The sequence below is a fragment of the Taudactylus pleione genome, unplaced genomic scaffold (genome assembly GCF_031769625.1).
Source record: "Taudactylus pleione unplaced genomic scaffold, aTauple2 ptg000117l, whole genome shotgun sequence".
NCBI lineage: Eukaryota > Metazoa > Chordata > Amphibia > Anura > Myobatrachidae > Taudactylus > Taudactylus pleione.
The window spans coordinates 18,819,290-18,835,292 of record NW_028284519.1 but is presented as its reverse complement, the minus strand read 5'-3'; the positions used below and the strand labels follow the sequence as shown (position 1 = coordinate 18,835,292).

Here is a 16,003-nt window from a genome sequence, read left to right as displayed (position 1 = left end):
ACGCAATAATGTGCTAACCCTGGTTACGGGTAAGCTATAACCATAAGTTCTGGCCCCAGCAACCCGAACAATGACTAGTACAAGTACTATACATACTATATATCTTTAATTAGGTTAAGCCAGGTGCCCTTTATAGAACCAAGGGGAAGCCATGACAGGGGGTAACACCCGTTGCTTGCAAACTCCACACAGCTAGGACCACACCAACAGCGCCCGCACCTCCCTGCAAGTGACAACGCAGCATACAGGGCGGGAGGGTGCGCGGTGCAACGCAGACCTCACCGCTGTCAGCCTACTAACAGCCATGCTGGGGAAGGGGCAGGAGACCCGGACTCTGCCGATTTCAGCTATGGCAGGTCCTGTCTTCCAGCCTCTCTCCTGAGCAGAGGGGGCGGGGGGAGGGCGGGGGGGGGGGTGGGGGGGAGTCAGCGCTTGCCCATCTGTGTTGGAACTGTCTGCTGGCATTGCTCAGGCAGGATGTTCCAGAGCGTTGAACAGGGAAGCGCCATTATTACAGTGAGCCGCTTACTAACCTCAGGGATGCTGCTGCAGTGCAGACTACATGAGGGGGGATCCCGTACAAAGGCGCAGCTGTGCTCATTAGCTCTAACCGCAGCGTGGCACGCGCTGTCCTTGAGCCCAGCGTTTTGGCCTTGGCCGGGTCGCCGCTAAGCCCCGCCCCCAACGCCACATTAATGGCGGTAAATCAACCCCGTCCCGCTAACGGGGACTCTGCACTACAAGCGCTGTTATTTTCCAGCCTCTCTCTCTAGGCAGGCATAGCGCTGTGAGAGCCAGCGTCGGTGCTTCTTCAAATAAGCACCGGCACAGCAACCAACCGCTAAGAGCGCTGTACCGCGCTCTACAGCGGCTAATGAGCATAAGCCAGCGCCGGTGCTTTCATACAAGCACCAGCGCGGCAACTTAGAGCCGCGTCGAGCGGCTCCTTAAGCCCCGCCCCAGCCTCGTTATGCAGGGCTATAATAGCGGGGCTGCAGACTCCCGTTATGGTAGCAGTGGGACGCAGCAGTCTTGCTTTATCCATCCCCTCATTTAAATAGGAGAGGGGGAACAGTGGCTAGGATAAGCCAGAGACCCGGACGCTGACTGCCGAGTGCAGCAGCGGGTCTCATCAGCAGCTCCGACACTGCCTGTTTACTGGCAGGGGGAGGAGGCTGTGTAACAGCCGCGCAGCGCGCGCTGTCCTGAGCCCAGCATTTTCGCCCACCACTCCAGCTAGTCAGGAGTGGTGGGATATACTTACGGGCTGTTGCGGCCGGGATGCTGGGCTGAGGGGGCGGCGAGGAACCCGGACACATGCCGGTGTCAGCAGTGGCGGGTCCTCGCAGGGTCCGATGACTCCATCTGCTGGTGCCCCCTCCTCAGGGTCACCGGACACAGGCTGCAGTAGCCGTGTGGTGCCCTCCCGGCGGCTCCCCCGTAGCAGGCAGACTGTCACAGCAAGCAGTCTGCCTGTCCTCAATGCTTGAAAAATAAAAAATATGAAAAAGGCTGGAGACAGCCAGATGTGCGACCGGCTCTCTCGGGCACATTCTAAAAACTGGGGCTGATGGGGCATAGAGGGGGAGGAGCCAGTCACACTTTTAAATTATTTAAAGTGCCAAGCTCTGCTCTACCACCGTCTATACCCCACTGTCTTGAACTCCAGTGTCCCCTAGTGGATGAAGGAGAAAAGGCAGTGTAAACGGTTAACCCAGGGTGTCCGACCTGAGTCCTGTTTACAGCATGGGGCCATCCCATCTACAAGTGCTGGCAGAAGAGTTCTACTGCACACGGGGTTAAATGTATTATATAGCGGCACGCAGCATGCTGCTATAACTCCGCCTACTTCTGCCGATATGTATTAACATCTCATCTGCCGGGGTGGGGGATTAAAAACTCCCCCTCCGGCGATCCCTACCCGAGCACACAGCGCATCAGTCTAGTGCTGATGCACTGTGTCTCCTTTCCAGGGCAGCTCCGCTGGGCATGCGTCGGATCTCGAAGGGGCGTATCTACCCATTGGCCAGGATGGCACTCGCCAGGGGCGCCGACCAAAGGGGGGGCGCCGCCCGGCAGTGCCACCAGTAGCCAAGTGGTAGACAACACCCCCGGGCCCCACAAGTGTAGGGCAGACCGCAGTGAGAGCGGTCTGCCCTACACAGTTTACAAACACACATCCGCCAGCGGCGGTGTTTGTAATAGCAGCCAGCTAATGAGCTGCTCTCATTAGCTGCTACGTCGTCCGCGGAGGGAGCCGGCTGGAGCTCACTCATAAGCTCCGTGTTCCGGCTCCCCCGCAGCATGTGATGGGAGAGACGTCATACGTCATGACGTCTCTCCCATGCAGGAGAAGAGTGGGCCGGGACTCGGACAGCGGCGGTCGCGTCAGGAGCGGGGACCAGGTAAGTTGAATTTTTTTTAGTTCTTTGTGTGTGTGTAAGCCTGGCACGGGGGGGGGGGGCACTGAAATAGGGGGTGTCCGCTACTGGGGGCACTTTATGGGGGGGGTGCCCGCTACTGTATTGGGGTTGCCACTACTGGGGGCAATTTATGGGGGTGGCCACTACTGGGAGCACTGTATAGGGGGGTCTACAACTGGGGGCACTGTATAGGGGGGTCTACAACTGGGGGCACTGTATAGGGGGGTCTACAACTGGGGGCACTGTATAGGGGGGCTACTACTGGGGGCACTACTACTGGGGGCACTGTATAGGGGGGGCTACTACTGGGGGCACTGTATAGGGGGGGCTACTACTGGGGGCACTGTATAGGGGGGGCTACTACTGGGGGCACTGTATAGGGGGGGCTACTACTGGGGGCACTGTATAGGGGGGGCTACTACTGGGGGCAATGCAGCATAGGGGGGGCTACTACTGGGGGCAATGCAGCATAGGGGGGGCTACTACTGGGGGCAATGCAGCATAGGGGGGATTACTACTGGAGGCACTGCATAAGAGGGTAAGGGGGGCGCCAGTACATTACATTGCCTGGGGCGCTTGGATCCCTAGATACACCCCTGGGATCTCGCAAGCATTGGAAGATCTCGCATGCAGCCCGCAGCAGGGACAGCACTGTCCTTGCTGTGGTGATAGGGCAATGACAGCTGCAGCTGTCAGAAAGGTCAGTGCCACTGACCATTCATACATTGCCCAGCACATCCATGCTACTATCTTGTAGACAGCAGCGCTGATAATGACAGGGGCGTCCCTGTCATTCACCAGCCATCCCCACATTAATACATGGGGGAGAAATGGTATAACGTACATCCATACATCTCCCCCACGGTGCAGTGTGAACGGCGCCTACCGAGGAATAATCCGGGTCGGTGCAGCGGTGTGAAACGGGTCAGACCCAGTTTGGAAGTGTGTTCCAAATTCCAGTTCAGACGAGGGATTTTGGTGGAAAATGAGTATTAAGATACCTACACACTTAGCGAATCAGCCTCAGTATGTGTGACATAATCCCACAGTGAGAATACGCAGCAGGGGGAAAATAAAAGGAAAATTCTAAATAAAACTGAAGGGTTATGTGATCAGTCTACATAGTTTTACTGGCTCCACAATAACGCAGCTACAGAGCCACAGATGACAGCTGCAGCGCTATGGTACGCCCCTCACCTGAGAGCGGAGGGTGGTCGCTAGCTGGAAGACATGGCTGGTGACGGCGCCAGACTCCGGGGTCCCCTCCTCGGCTCTCAGCCTCTTACAGCTGATGAGCAGCGCCTCTGCCGGATCCGCTCCTCGCTTGCGCCTCACACGCAGCACCGCGACCTCCATGTCTAGCCGGGTCCCTACGCAGGTTACCAGCGCGTCATATTGCTGTCAGCTTGATGTGACATGGGCGCAGCCATCTTATGTATGGCGCACGTGCTTCCGGCGGCGACATGCATTGTGGGAAGATGGCTGCCTCCAGATTACTAGCGTTCATGTGCAAGTGATGTGAAGTAAGGTAATGTAAGTGTCACTAATTTGTATGGAGCCATTCATTTATTTATATCTATCTATCTATCTATCTATCTAACTAACTATCCATCCATCCATCCCTATTGCCTTTATCAATAGACTGTAATTTAGATCCGCATTCAATTTGAGCTGAGCCACGTTAAGTTAATGCAGCCTGGACTTAACGCCGACCTCACCTGTTTTGGAGGTGGAAAAGTATCGCACGTGCGCGCGCTTTACTCTGTATTCAATTTGAAAGTAGGCGTCAGTTTTGGGGAAATCAGCCTGACACCCCCCAAATGATGCTCTGACATGGGGGTTCACTATGGTACCCCCTGATTTGGCTTTCTGAAGGTATTTGGTGTTTTTAAATGGGCTCAATAGCTGCTAAATAGCGTTTTTCTATACCTGATGCAGAATAGTATTTAGGAGTATTTTTTCCAGAAAATAAGTTATCCCAGCAAATTTGGGGTACTTGAAAATGGGAGTCAGCATATTTAAAGCTGAAAATCGTGAAAAATCCACCTGCCGCAAATACCTGCAATCAAAAAAACACTTTGGGCATACTTGGGGACCCCCTCAGAGTAAAGTTCGCTAGTTTTTAAGTTTGTACCCCAACATTTTTATTTTTTTCGCTCCCTTTTGCAAAGTACATTTTTGGGGTGTCCTTAAGTTTTTCTTAACATTTTTTTGACACAGATTTCCTTTGGGGGACTGTCTGAAGGCTGCATGGGGGTTCCCGCAACGTTGCACCCCAAAACCCCAATTCTGCACTTTTTTCCACCTGCCATTCATAGGCGATACTTTACCGCCTATTACATTGCATTGACTTTCCGCTTAGGCGGAAAGTCTTTCAAATTGAATACGGGGTAAAACCAAAACAGGCGATAATGACGTCATCGGCGGAAACAACGCAGATCCGGACTTAACACTTCAAATTGAATACGGACCTTAGTGTAGAGATAAATCTTCCCAATCCCAAAGAAGGTGGCACTTGGGTAACAAAATAGATAGGACTAAACTTGTGTACTTGTCATTTTTTCTTACATGGGTGTCGCCTCCTTTTGAACTATTCACTCTCCTAGAGGTGGTGTAAGGACTGGTGCCCTTCAATGCCTGCACTAGCTGTGGTGGACAAATACACTTAGAATTGGTGGCACTCAGGGAAACACCGACACAACACAGTGGCTCTTAGTGAACAACGTTTTAATGTACAAGCAACACTTTCATCAGGGTGATGAAAATGACATTTCTACATTGAAACATTGTCATTAAGAGCTACTTTTTATTTTTTTCCTGAGTGCCACTGCTTCTAATAGCAGTATCCAATTAGCAGCTCCAAAGTAGCACTGCTAATTGATCGCAGTGGGACTATCCTATCCCGAAAAACGGGGATAATCGGCAAAAATCCCTGTTTTTCGACGATCCCAGGGATCAGTTAGCTCCTGAACAATGTTCGGGGCTAATTGGATACCGCCCTAAGTGTGTGTATATTATTATTATTACTCCATAGACTTCTGAGTGCTGTTTTGTATGTGATGTCATCTGCTCAATGCCTTATTGTTATGGGTTTTATTAATATTTTTACAAATATTATTTTATTCATATTTGTAATGTGTATACTGTTGATGGATTAATAAATGTGCTAGACTGTTTAAAGTGGATGGGTAGGGGATGCCGGTGCTAGGGATCCAAGCGGTCAGAATCCCGACGCCGGTATCTTAACCCTCTCCCTACTTTAACCCTCCCTCCCTGGTGCCTGAATCTAACCCTCCCCCCTTAGTGCCTAACCCTAATCCCTAATGCTGACCCTCCCCCAGCCCCGCTACTTAACTTCGGGATTCCGGCAGTCATAATGCTGGGTCTGTGAATTTAACAGGTGTCACAATTCTGGCTCCAGCATTCTGACCGCCGGAATCCCCACTGTCGGGATATTGACTGTATCCCGTTTAAAGCATCAAGTTTTTTTCTTTAACTGGTCATCACCGTTACAAATCTGTCTACCCGGTGCTAGGTCTGGGCTCCACCAGATCACATGGGGTGTGATTATCAGTGGCAGATGACCCCATAGCCAGGCTGATATTTGTGGACCAGATTACTAAACATGCCCAAAGATGATTATATCAGGCTATTTACTGGTGTGTCCATAGTATAGGTGCCACACATACTGATATAATTCCAGTTTGCAGCTATTGGGCCTGAAGCTACACGCAAGTCCATTTTCTGGACAGTTCTGGCGATGTTTCACACTGAGCATGCTCTGAGTGTATGCAACTTTGAACAACTACAGGAGACTATAAGCACCTACGTGTCATCTCCACTTGAGGCTGAGTAAATCGAACTGGGATTTCCAACATAGATTAAGTGTACTGCGGGTTATCTGTGGGCGTATATGCAAAATTACGGGCTATTCAGAGGTGAGGATTCAGATGGATCTCCTGCGCCAAGGATAGTGCTGGTGTAGATGCACACAAATAATGATGTCTACTGTCACAAGCAGTTGGATTGGAGCGTTGGGGCCAACTCCGCATACAGGGGCTGATATCCGCGTTTACTGCATAGGACGATACAGGGTTGCATCTGCTGCTGACTTGCATGAAACTGAATGCTAGTGTGACCAGCATTACACGGCAAGCAGTTTTCTCAATAGCCTGATCTAGTGTGCACTTGTGAGCCACCAGAATGACATTACACACATCTTAACGTGCCCTTTTGACATGTAAAAAATATTATTTACCTCTGTGTGTAAAATTATTTTCAGTAGTTTTTACCGTTTTTGGCTATGTTTAAATATGTTTGCAGACATATATGATAAATGTTTAACATGTAACCAAGTAGAAATGATAGTGTTGCCCATAGCAACACCATGAAAATCTGCTGTGTTGCCTTATATGCATGACTAAAGCACAATTTCACATGTCACTCCCATTTAAAGTTTTTAGAGCAGCATTTTTCAACTGCTGTGTCGCGGCATACTAGTGTGCCACAAGCAGTTCCCAAGTGTGCTGCCGGAGAGCCCACAGTGAAATTCTTAACCTTGGGCCCGGGCAGTGCTGGGCTCTTCCTGGTGGCTCAGCCGCTGCCCAGGCCGTGACCAATGGAAACGTGGTGATGTGACATCATAGGTCACGCATGCCGTCTCGCCCGCACAGTGCTCACTGCTGAGCAGTGCGTTTGACTGGCTACACCCACTTCCACAGCTGAGGGACAAGGAGCACTTTTCCTTGCTATGGACAGGTAGGGGCCAATGTGTTATTGTGCATTCTGTGGGGGCCAGTGTGATTGTGTTTTTTATGTGAGATACATTGTGTATTATTTTGCTTTCTGTGGGGACAATGTGATTTTTTTTTTCTTTTTATTTGGGGGCCAATGTGTTTTATTTTGTTTTCTGTGCAGGCCAATGTATGTGTTCCCCCCCATCCCATGGGGAAGAAGGTGCGTGTCTTTCTCCGCCGGGCACTGAGAGTGTGCCTTGGCAATTTTAAAATCTTATTCGTTGTGCCGCGCGTTGAAAATCACTGATATAAGGTGTGAGGGGGGGGAGGAGAGACATATTATATAAGGAGTGGGGGGGTGAGAGAGAAAATAACGAAATATATTTATATATATATATATATATATATAATATGAGTTAGATTATATATATTATCTATCTATATTTATCTATCTGTCTATATAGTGTGCCCCCAGCAGTGCTGGTTGGGCATACACTGCTGCGTACATACACAGCGGGCACAGCCAGTGCTGATAACGGGGAGAGGACCCCTATCTTAAGTGTCCCGGGCCCCCCGAAGGCTTAATCCGGCCCTGCCTGGAACAGCACCCTGCAGCTACTAGTGGTACTGCTCCGCAGATGCAAGCTGCAGCCTGGGGAGCTTCCCGGAGCATCGTTAAAACACGGCCCCACTCACAGAGGTGCACTGAAACCCTGTTACTGTAGTGATTATAGCTGTTGTATTATAGAGAAATTCTATTGAGATAGCATCTAATAATTAATGAATAATATTTTTTTATATTAAATATATATATATATTTTTATAGGCTGGATATGAAAATCATACATGCAAAATACTCTTGTAACGCTTGCGTTTCTGGGACCGTCACTAGGATGCAGTCAAAATTTCCCTCTCCACTCTCTGTTCTGTCACTCTGATGCTCTGTCCGTCTCCCCCTCTTCCCCATTGCTTTGTAACGCCCCCTTGCTCAGTCCCATATCCCTTCACCCCCAATCTCTGCCCGCACCATCCTGCCATACACACAGTGGCGGATCTACATTTTGGGGCCCTGAAACTTGAACTATTATGGGGGCCCCTTTGCAACCAGCAACAATAGGGCAACATCCACCAAGGTCCTAAGGGCCTTGCTACCCTTAGAAGGACATTGATGCCCAAATGGCGGAGATGTAGAAACCCCCCAGAAAGTGAAAGACTGTAGATAGATAGATGTAGAAACCCCCAGAGAGTGAGAGACGATAGATAGATAGATGTAGAACACCCCAGAGATTTAGAGACGACAGATAGATAGATGCAGAACACACCCCCCCCCCAGTGATTGAGTCTCTGTAGATATAGGGGCATAAAGAGGCCGGCCTGGGTGAAGGAGGAATGGCCTAATTGTGGAAGGCATAGCCACGCCCCTCTTAGGATTAAATGGGGCGCTGTGAGCGACTTTTTACCTTCTAGTGCGTCTTATTCACACAGCTTCTGCTGATTAAAATGATATGCAGCATGCCTATGTTCTGTGTGCAACTACGGGTGTTTGTGCATGCAAAATGTTACGTTACAGTGTAAGTGGCTGTGACACTGTAACATGGCATTTTGCATGCAGATATAACTGCAGTCATACACATAACATAGGCATGCCACATATCATTTTAATCAGCAGAAGCTGCTTGTGTGTTCTATTCGCACGGATGTGCGAATAAGACGCATTTGACGGTAAGAAGTTGCTTAAAAAACGCTCTGTGGTACCAAGTCACGCCACGTCATAGCGCGACTAGGACTGTTTAACATGCAAGGGGGCTAGATGTATGTGGACACATCTGTAGATGGATGTAGAAACCCCCAAGAGAGTGAGAGACTGTAGATAGATGTAGAAACCCCCTCAGAGAGTGAGAGACTGTAGATCGGTAGCCCCATAGAGAGCATAGAGGATATGTATATGTAGCTTCTGTCTATGGCAACAAATGGTGGCTCACATTTATTCTGGAGAAAGATTAAAACATTGATGAAGTGTAAGTTATATGAATAAATATAACGTGGTGCGCTCTGGGGCACTTAAAGTTATCTGATGTGCAGTATCCTTGATTATTTTATCAGTATGTAAAGGTGTTACAGTCCCATATATATCCACATTATCCACATACAGTCCAGAAATTGACTGTAGTAGAAAATCAGTCCTTAAGTGTCTTCTGTAGGAACAGCCACGGCCAAAAGTTTTGAGAATGACACAAGTATTGTTTTTCACAAAGTTTGCTGCTTCAGTGTTATTAGACCTTTTTGTCAGATGTTACTATGGTATACTAAGTAAAATTACAGTACAAGCATTTCATAGATGTCAAAGGCTTTTATTGTCAATCAACTTCTGGGCCACATACTGACTGATGGCCGCCCATTCTTGCCTAATCAGTGCTTGGAGTTTGTCAGAATTTGTGGGTTTTTGTTTGTCCACCCGCCTCTTGAGGATTGACCACAAGTTTTCAATGGGATTAAGGTCTGGGGAGTTTCATGGCTATGGACCCAAAATTTTCGATGTTTTGTTCCCCGAGCCACTTAGTTATCACTTTTGCCTTATGGCAAGGTGCTCCATTATGCTGGAAAAGGCATTGTTCGTCACCAAACTGTTCTTGGATGGTTGGGAGAAGTTGCTCTTGGAGGATATTTTGGTACCATTCTTTATTCATGGCTGTTTTCTTAGGCAAAATTGTGAGTGAGCCCACTCCCTTGGCTGAGAAGCAACCCCACACATGAATGGTCTCAAGGATGCTTTACTGTTTTTCATTAAAAAAATTCCAGCTTTAAAGGCATATAACTTAAAAACCAGTGTACTTATCAGTCTAACATTTAGAATTTATCTTCATACCCAAGGTATCAATTAATATACCAAATTCCACTACAATCTCAAATGATCAGGTTGATACCCTGTGTTGATTTGGTTTGGAATAACCCGTATATAGTGTGTGGGGTGTATGTATGGGGTGTGGTGATCTGTATATATGGAGTGTGTGGGGTGTATATTTGGTGTGGAAAGTACAGTATATATAGGGTATGGTGTGTATATATCAGGTGTGGAATGCATATATAGTGTGTGGCATGTATATATAGTGTGTTGCATGTACAGTCAGGTGCATAAATATTGGGACATTGACAGAATTTTCATATTTTGGCCTCTATTCACCACCACAATGGCTTTGAAATGAAACAAACAAGATGTGCTTTAACTGCAGACTTTCAGATTTAATTTGAGGGTAATTCCATCCAACGGTGTAGGAATTACAATGGTTTCTATATGTGCCTCCCACTTTTTAAGGGGCCAAAAGTAATGGGACAAACTAAACAATCCTAAATCTAACTTTCACTTTTTAATACTTTGTTGCAAATCCTTTGCAGGCAATTACAGCCTGAAGTCTGGAATGCATAGACATCACCAGATGCTGGGTTTCATCCCGGGTGATGCTCTGCCAGGCCTCTACTGCAAATGTCTTCAGTTCCTGCTTGTTCTTGGGGCATTTTCCCTTCAGTTTTGTCTTCATCAAGTGAAATGCATGCTCAATCGGATTCACGTCAGGGGTTTGACTTGGCCATTGCATAACATTCCACTTTTTAGCCTTAAAAAACTCTTTGTTTGCTTTTGCAGTATGCTTCGGGTCATTGTCCATCTGCCTGTGAAGCGCCGTCCAATGAGTTCTGAAGCATTTGACTGAATATGAGCATATAATATTGCCCGAAACACTTCAGAATTCATTCTGCTGCTTTTGTCAGCAGTCACATCATCAATAAATACAAGGGAACCAGTTCCATTGGCAGCCATACATGCCCACGCCATGACACTACCACTACCATGCTTCACTGATGAGGTGGTATGTATTGGATCATGAGCAGTTCCTTTCCTTCTCCATACTCTTCTCTTCCCATCACTCTGGTACAAGTTGATCTTTGTCTCATCTGTCCATAGGATGTTGTTCCGGAACTGTAATGGCTTTTTTAGATGTTGTTTGGCAAACTCTAATCTGGTCTTCCTGTTTTTGTGGCTCACAAATGGTTTACATCTTGTGGTGAACCCTCTGTATTCACAGTCTTCTCTTGATTGTTGACTTTGACACATATACACCTATCTCCTGGAGAGTGTTCTTGATTTGGCCAACTGTTGTGAAGGGGTTTTTCTTCACCAGGGAAATAATTCTTCTGTCATTCACCACAGTTGTTTTCTGTGGTCTTACGGGCCTTTTGGTGTTGCTGAGCTCTCCGGTGCGTTCTTTCTTTTTAAGAATGTTCCAAACAGTTGATTTGGCCACACCTAATGTTTTTGCTATCTCTCTGACGGGTTTGTTTTGATTTTTCAGCCTAATGATGGCTTGCTTCACTGATAGTGACAGCTCTTTGGGTCTCATATTGAGAGTCGACAGCAACTGATTCCAAATGCAAATGTCACACCTAGAATCAACTCCAGACCTTTTTACCTGCTTAATTGCTAATGAAATAATGAGGGAATAGCCCACACCTGTCCATGAAATAGCTTTTGAGTTGATAGTCCCATTACTTTTGGCCCCTTAAAAAGTGGGAGGCACATATAGAAACCATTGTAATTCCTACACCGTTCACCTGATTTGGATGTAATTACCCTCAAATTAAATCTGAAAGTCTGCAGTTAAAGCACATTTTGTTTGTTTCATTTCAAAGCCATTGTGGTGGTGAATAGAGGCCAAAATATGAAAATTCTGTCAATGTCCCAATATTTATGCACCTGACTGTATATACAGTGTGGGGTTTAGTGTGCATACCACACCCTATATATGTGTATATATACGGTGTGGCATGTATATATATGTATGTATGTATAGACTCTCCTCATGTGTCCATATCTTCATCCTAGGTTACACTAGGTGATATAACAAAGTGTAGCCAATCAGATCACTGGAATATTCACAGCGTCACAGATTATTTCAGCATATGGCTTGTCAGCTCAGCCAGCAACTGATTGTTAGGTATGCCTCCTGATTCATCTTCTGCAAAATGTCTGTAACCATTAATTAATGAATAATTGATTTATTATATACTATATTAGAATATAGTATATATTCACCACAAAATTAGGCTGCACTCAGACACTGTAAGATTAGTGAAAATTCAGGGATTTACTGGCTGTCTATGTTTTGGGGATGGACTGCCCTTCATCAGAATATTTACAAATCTTACAGTCTCTGAGGGGGATATTTACTAAAATGTGGGTTTTTAGAAGTGTAGATGTTGCCCATAGCGAATCAGATTCTATTTAACATTTATCTAGCACCTTCTAGAAGATAATAGCTAGAATATGATTGGTTGCAATGGGCAACATCTCCACTTCTAAACACCCACATTTTAGTAAATATATTTGTCCACTCCTTGAATACCTCAAAGACTAATTAAGATATTCATGTGATTTATTTTGCGACGGATTTCAAATAGCAATAATTAGCAGAATTTGGAATTAATAATAAATGCTTTGGGATAGCTAACATACCAGAACACATAGCCGCCAAGTGACCCGAGGGAAGCAGGATAGGGGTATCCGCCACCGGCTGCTGTTGTCACGCACTACTGGTGGTCTGTGCTCTCGCATGGACCCGGCGCCCTATCCATGTGTGGATACTGTTTACGTTCTGCCCAGTGTGCCTCCTGATTGGCCGCCTGGCTGCCTGACGTAACTATTACATAATGAGGGAGGGAGCGCGGACGGCACAACACATGAGGCTGCTGCCGTAGGGAGTGCTCTTCCCTCTCCTTCTTTCTCCACGTCGATTCCAGGCTCGCAACTCTCAGCCAATCAGCACTGGGTTTGCGTTTTTAAAGCAACATTTCTTTTCTCTGCTTTCCATGAGAGCTGCCGGCAGCCGCTGATTGGCGGGAGGCTGGGAGACGGTGAGGCGGAGTAACAGTGTATTATCATTTGCATCTATAGGGGCTCAGCTTGCAATACCCCCTGGAAACGGTCCATTTTGCTTCAGAGTCCATGGCCAAATATATTATCGCACTGACAAATTGTCAAAATTTTATAATAAAAAAATCCCCCCAAACCATAAAAGGGGGTGACTTACCCGGTTATGTTTCACACACATATTTTATTACCTGATTCCGTCGTATTAACATATGATCTAGCCATTATCTAAAGAAGCATTTGCAGTATGTATGTTCTGGGTTCAAATTGGCGAAATGTTCGCCATGGGCATTCTAGGATAGATATATATATATATATACAGCTCAACAGCAGGTATCTGAATTTGGGCGGCTGCTTTGTAAAGATCATGGTCTGCGGTCGCCTCTCTCATTATTCTGCCCGGTAGTGATGGTCACACCTGTGTGGTCACGTCAATCTTCATAGCAACCAATGTGGTTTCTATGGGAGGCTTCTTAAGTACCGAATATACCAAGCTCCAGTATGCTTCACATTCCAGAGCTTGGCCCAGTAGCTAATGCCATCTCCAGATGGCGCTAGCCATTGTAGCCTATAGGCCACATTTTTCAGTAGTTATTGGGAAAGGGATCTGTAGGATCCCTCCCCGGCAATGGGCGCTGGCACATGCGTGGTCAGCAGACTGTGTATATGCAGTAGCGCAGTGGGGTACCAAAGGAGAAGGAAAGTGATCACATTAGTGATAGCTTCCATTCCAACACATCGCTGGGGAGGTCTCCTATCTTGCATGTGATTCCTAATACATTCTGGTGATAGTAATTTCTTATGGCCGCCATAAGAAATTATAATTATTGGGTCAAAACTTGATAATTGATAAACATGCCCCATAATATGGTTATTTGACAGTTTATTTCAGAATAAGTAAAATTGTACTGAAGATCTCACAATTTAAAGCCTCTGAGACTGAAAGGGTTAAATGAACCAAATCTTAATTTGTTTTGGTTTGATTGACAATTTATTTTCATTATTAGCAGTATGTCAGCATATGTAATATTTGTAGTGTAGTTAATCGCATATTTAATTTAAAGTAGAAAATATGTTTGGTATTGTACATGGTTTATTGTTTTCAGTAGTTTTATGGGGGTTTTGCTGTGACCTTTTTATGTTTACTAAGGGTAGTCATAAGGAAGATAAAGAAGAGATAATGGGGATATGTAAGAATGGGTAGGTACGAGATATGCAGACAGAATAAAAGGGAGCCAGACAATACAGCTGCGGACAATAGCACCTGCTTTTTCCTGCAAAAGAGCCTTTTATACTGTAGTTTGGTAAGCAAGCCCCTGATTTTAACTTTTTATACTACACAATAGGACGACGGATTGGCCATTCGGCCGATCCGCCGTCCTATCTGACAATTGTGCATACACACTTACTAATCGTCAGCCACATGTGTCATGACTGGTGTCACAACTGGGTTGGCATTTACATGTGCCCGCCCAGTTGAGCTGTCAGTCATCAGCGGCCTTCCTCTGCAACAAGTGTATGGGCGGTCAGCTGAATGTGTAAAGGGCATCACGGTATGTGGCATAATGTGTATGGGCATTACACTGTGTGACATAATCAGTAAGGGGCAATACTGTGTGATGTAACGTGACTAAGGGTCACTACTGTGCAGAGTAATGACTAAGGGGCACTACTGTGTGGCATAATTTGAAGTGGTACTATTGTGTGGTCACGCCCCCTTTTATTTATTTTTTTTCTAACATGCATGCTCTCCCTGCTTGAGGTATGGAGGGGGCACCAATGCTCTTCACGTACACAGGGCACCAAAATGAGTAGTAACGGCTCTGCTTTGGTGTGCTCACATGTGTCCTTCTCTGCGTTCAGCACCCCTGTCCTAAAAAAATCCTACATTGAACACTATCTAATCCTCTACAACTGCTAAGCTTTTCTTTGTGTGTGACCCACACCAATGAAGTGCCAGCTATACCTAACAGAAACCAACCAAATATCTGACTATGGCACATGTTTGAATCCCCTACAGGATGAGCATAATACAGAGAATGATGTACACTTGTATGTTGTTCTAATATTAATTATAATTGTAAGAGCATAGACTAAGAAGTAGGAGGAGCCAGGAATAGTAAGGGGAGGAGTCCTTGCCAGGAGCCAGATGCTGACGCTGAGTTGGGCCTGTGTGTTCTTTAAATGCCAGGGCCTATTTTTAGTCCCAGTCCGGCCCTGGCTAGAATGGAGCGCAGGACCATATATCAGGCAGCTAAACTGATGCTTTGCCATGTTAGCGCTCTGTGCACTAGCAGGAATAGGTGGTCTGGATACGACCTCTCTCATTGTACATGCCTCACATTGGCCAGGGCCACAGTCGCATGGAGGACGACGCTCTCTCTCTATGGGAGAGAGAGCGCCGTTTGACTGCATACCTTTCCTCAGTTATGCAGTCAAACCCCCAAAAGTGCAATTTTCGCGGGTTCAACCTCATTTCTCCTATGCACCAAGCTTCAGAAAGCAAAGCTTTTCGGAGCTTGGACCCGGTGGGCAAAGCCATCTATAGATGGTGTTGCCCAATAGAAGCCTATTGGTTTCTTTTTGCGTAGTGACGTGAAACGGATCCAATGGGATCCCTCCCAGCAACCCTGGTGGCGCGCATGTCGTACTGGGGAATTCTGGGTCATAAACCCGGAAGTCCCTCTATGATGAAGGACTGCTTTTATCGGGAGAGCTGTCCTTTGCGATCTTACTCGCAGATCTTCATCCATACCGGCGTGGCGGGATGCATCGCATGCAAAATGCGATGCTTGATGTATCCCGCCCTCTGTCTGATGAAGGATGATATAAATGTGTTTTTGTTTATGAAATGGAAAATAATGAAAGTAATGTATTGCACCTTGAATGCCATGCATACCTTTCATGCCATGGAAGAAAGTCCA

At 46.5% G+C, this 16,003-nt stretch overlaps 2 protein-coding genes across 8 annotated transcripts in view; one reads left to right on the top strand and one right to left on the bottom strand.

The window, feature by feature from the left end:
• SLC7A6OS (solute carrier family 7 member 6 opposite strand) overlaps positions 1-3,879 on the bottom strand; it is a 46,071-nt gene extending 42,192 nt beyond the window's left edge. The window contains exon 1 of the mRNA XM_088471896.1: positions 3,621-3,879. Coding sequence (XP_088328022.1) covers positions 3,621-3,779 — 159 coding nt within the window. The 5' untranslated portion in view covers positions 3,780-3,879. The remainder of the gene's footprint in view (positions 1-3,620) is intronic.
• Positions 3,862-16,003, top strand: part of PRMT7 (protein arginine methyltransferase 7) — a 79,472-nt gene continuing 67,330 nt past the window's right edge. For 2 of the 7 annotated variants that reach the window (XM_088471888.1, XM_088471895.1), the window contains exon 1: positions 3,862-3,956. The gene's annotated coding sequence lies outside the window, so the exon portion shown is untranslated. The remainder of the gene's footprint in view (positions 3,957-16,003) is intronic. The other 5 variants (XM_088471889.1, XM_088471891.1, XM_088471890.1 and 2 more) reach the window with 5 other exon arrangements.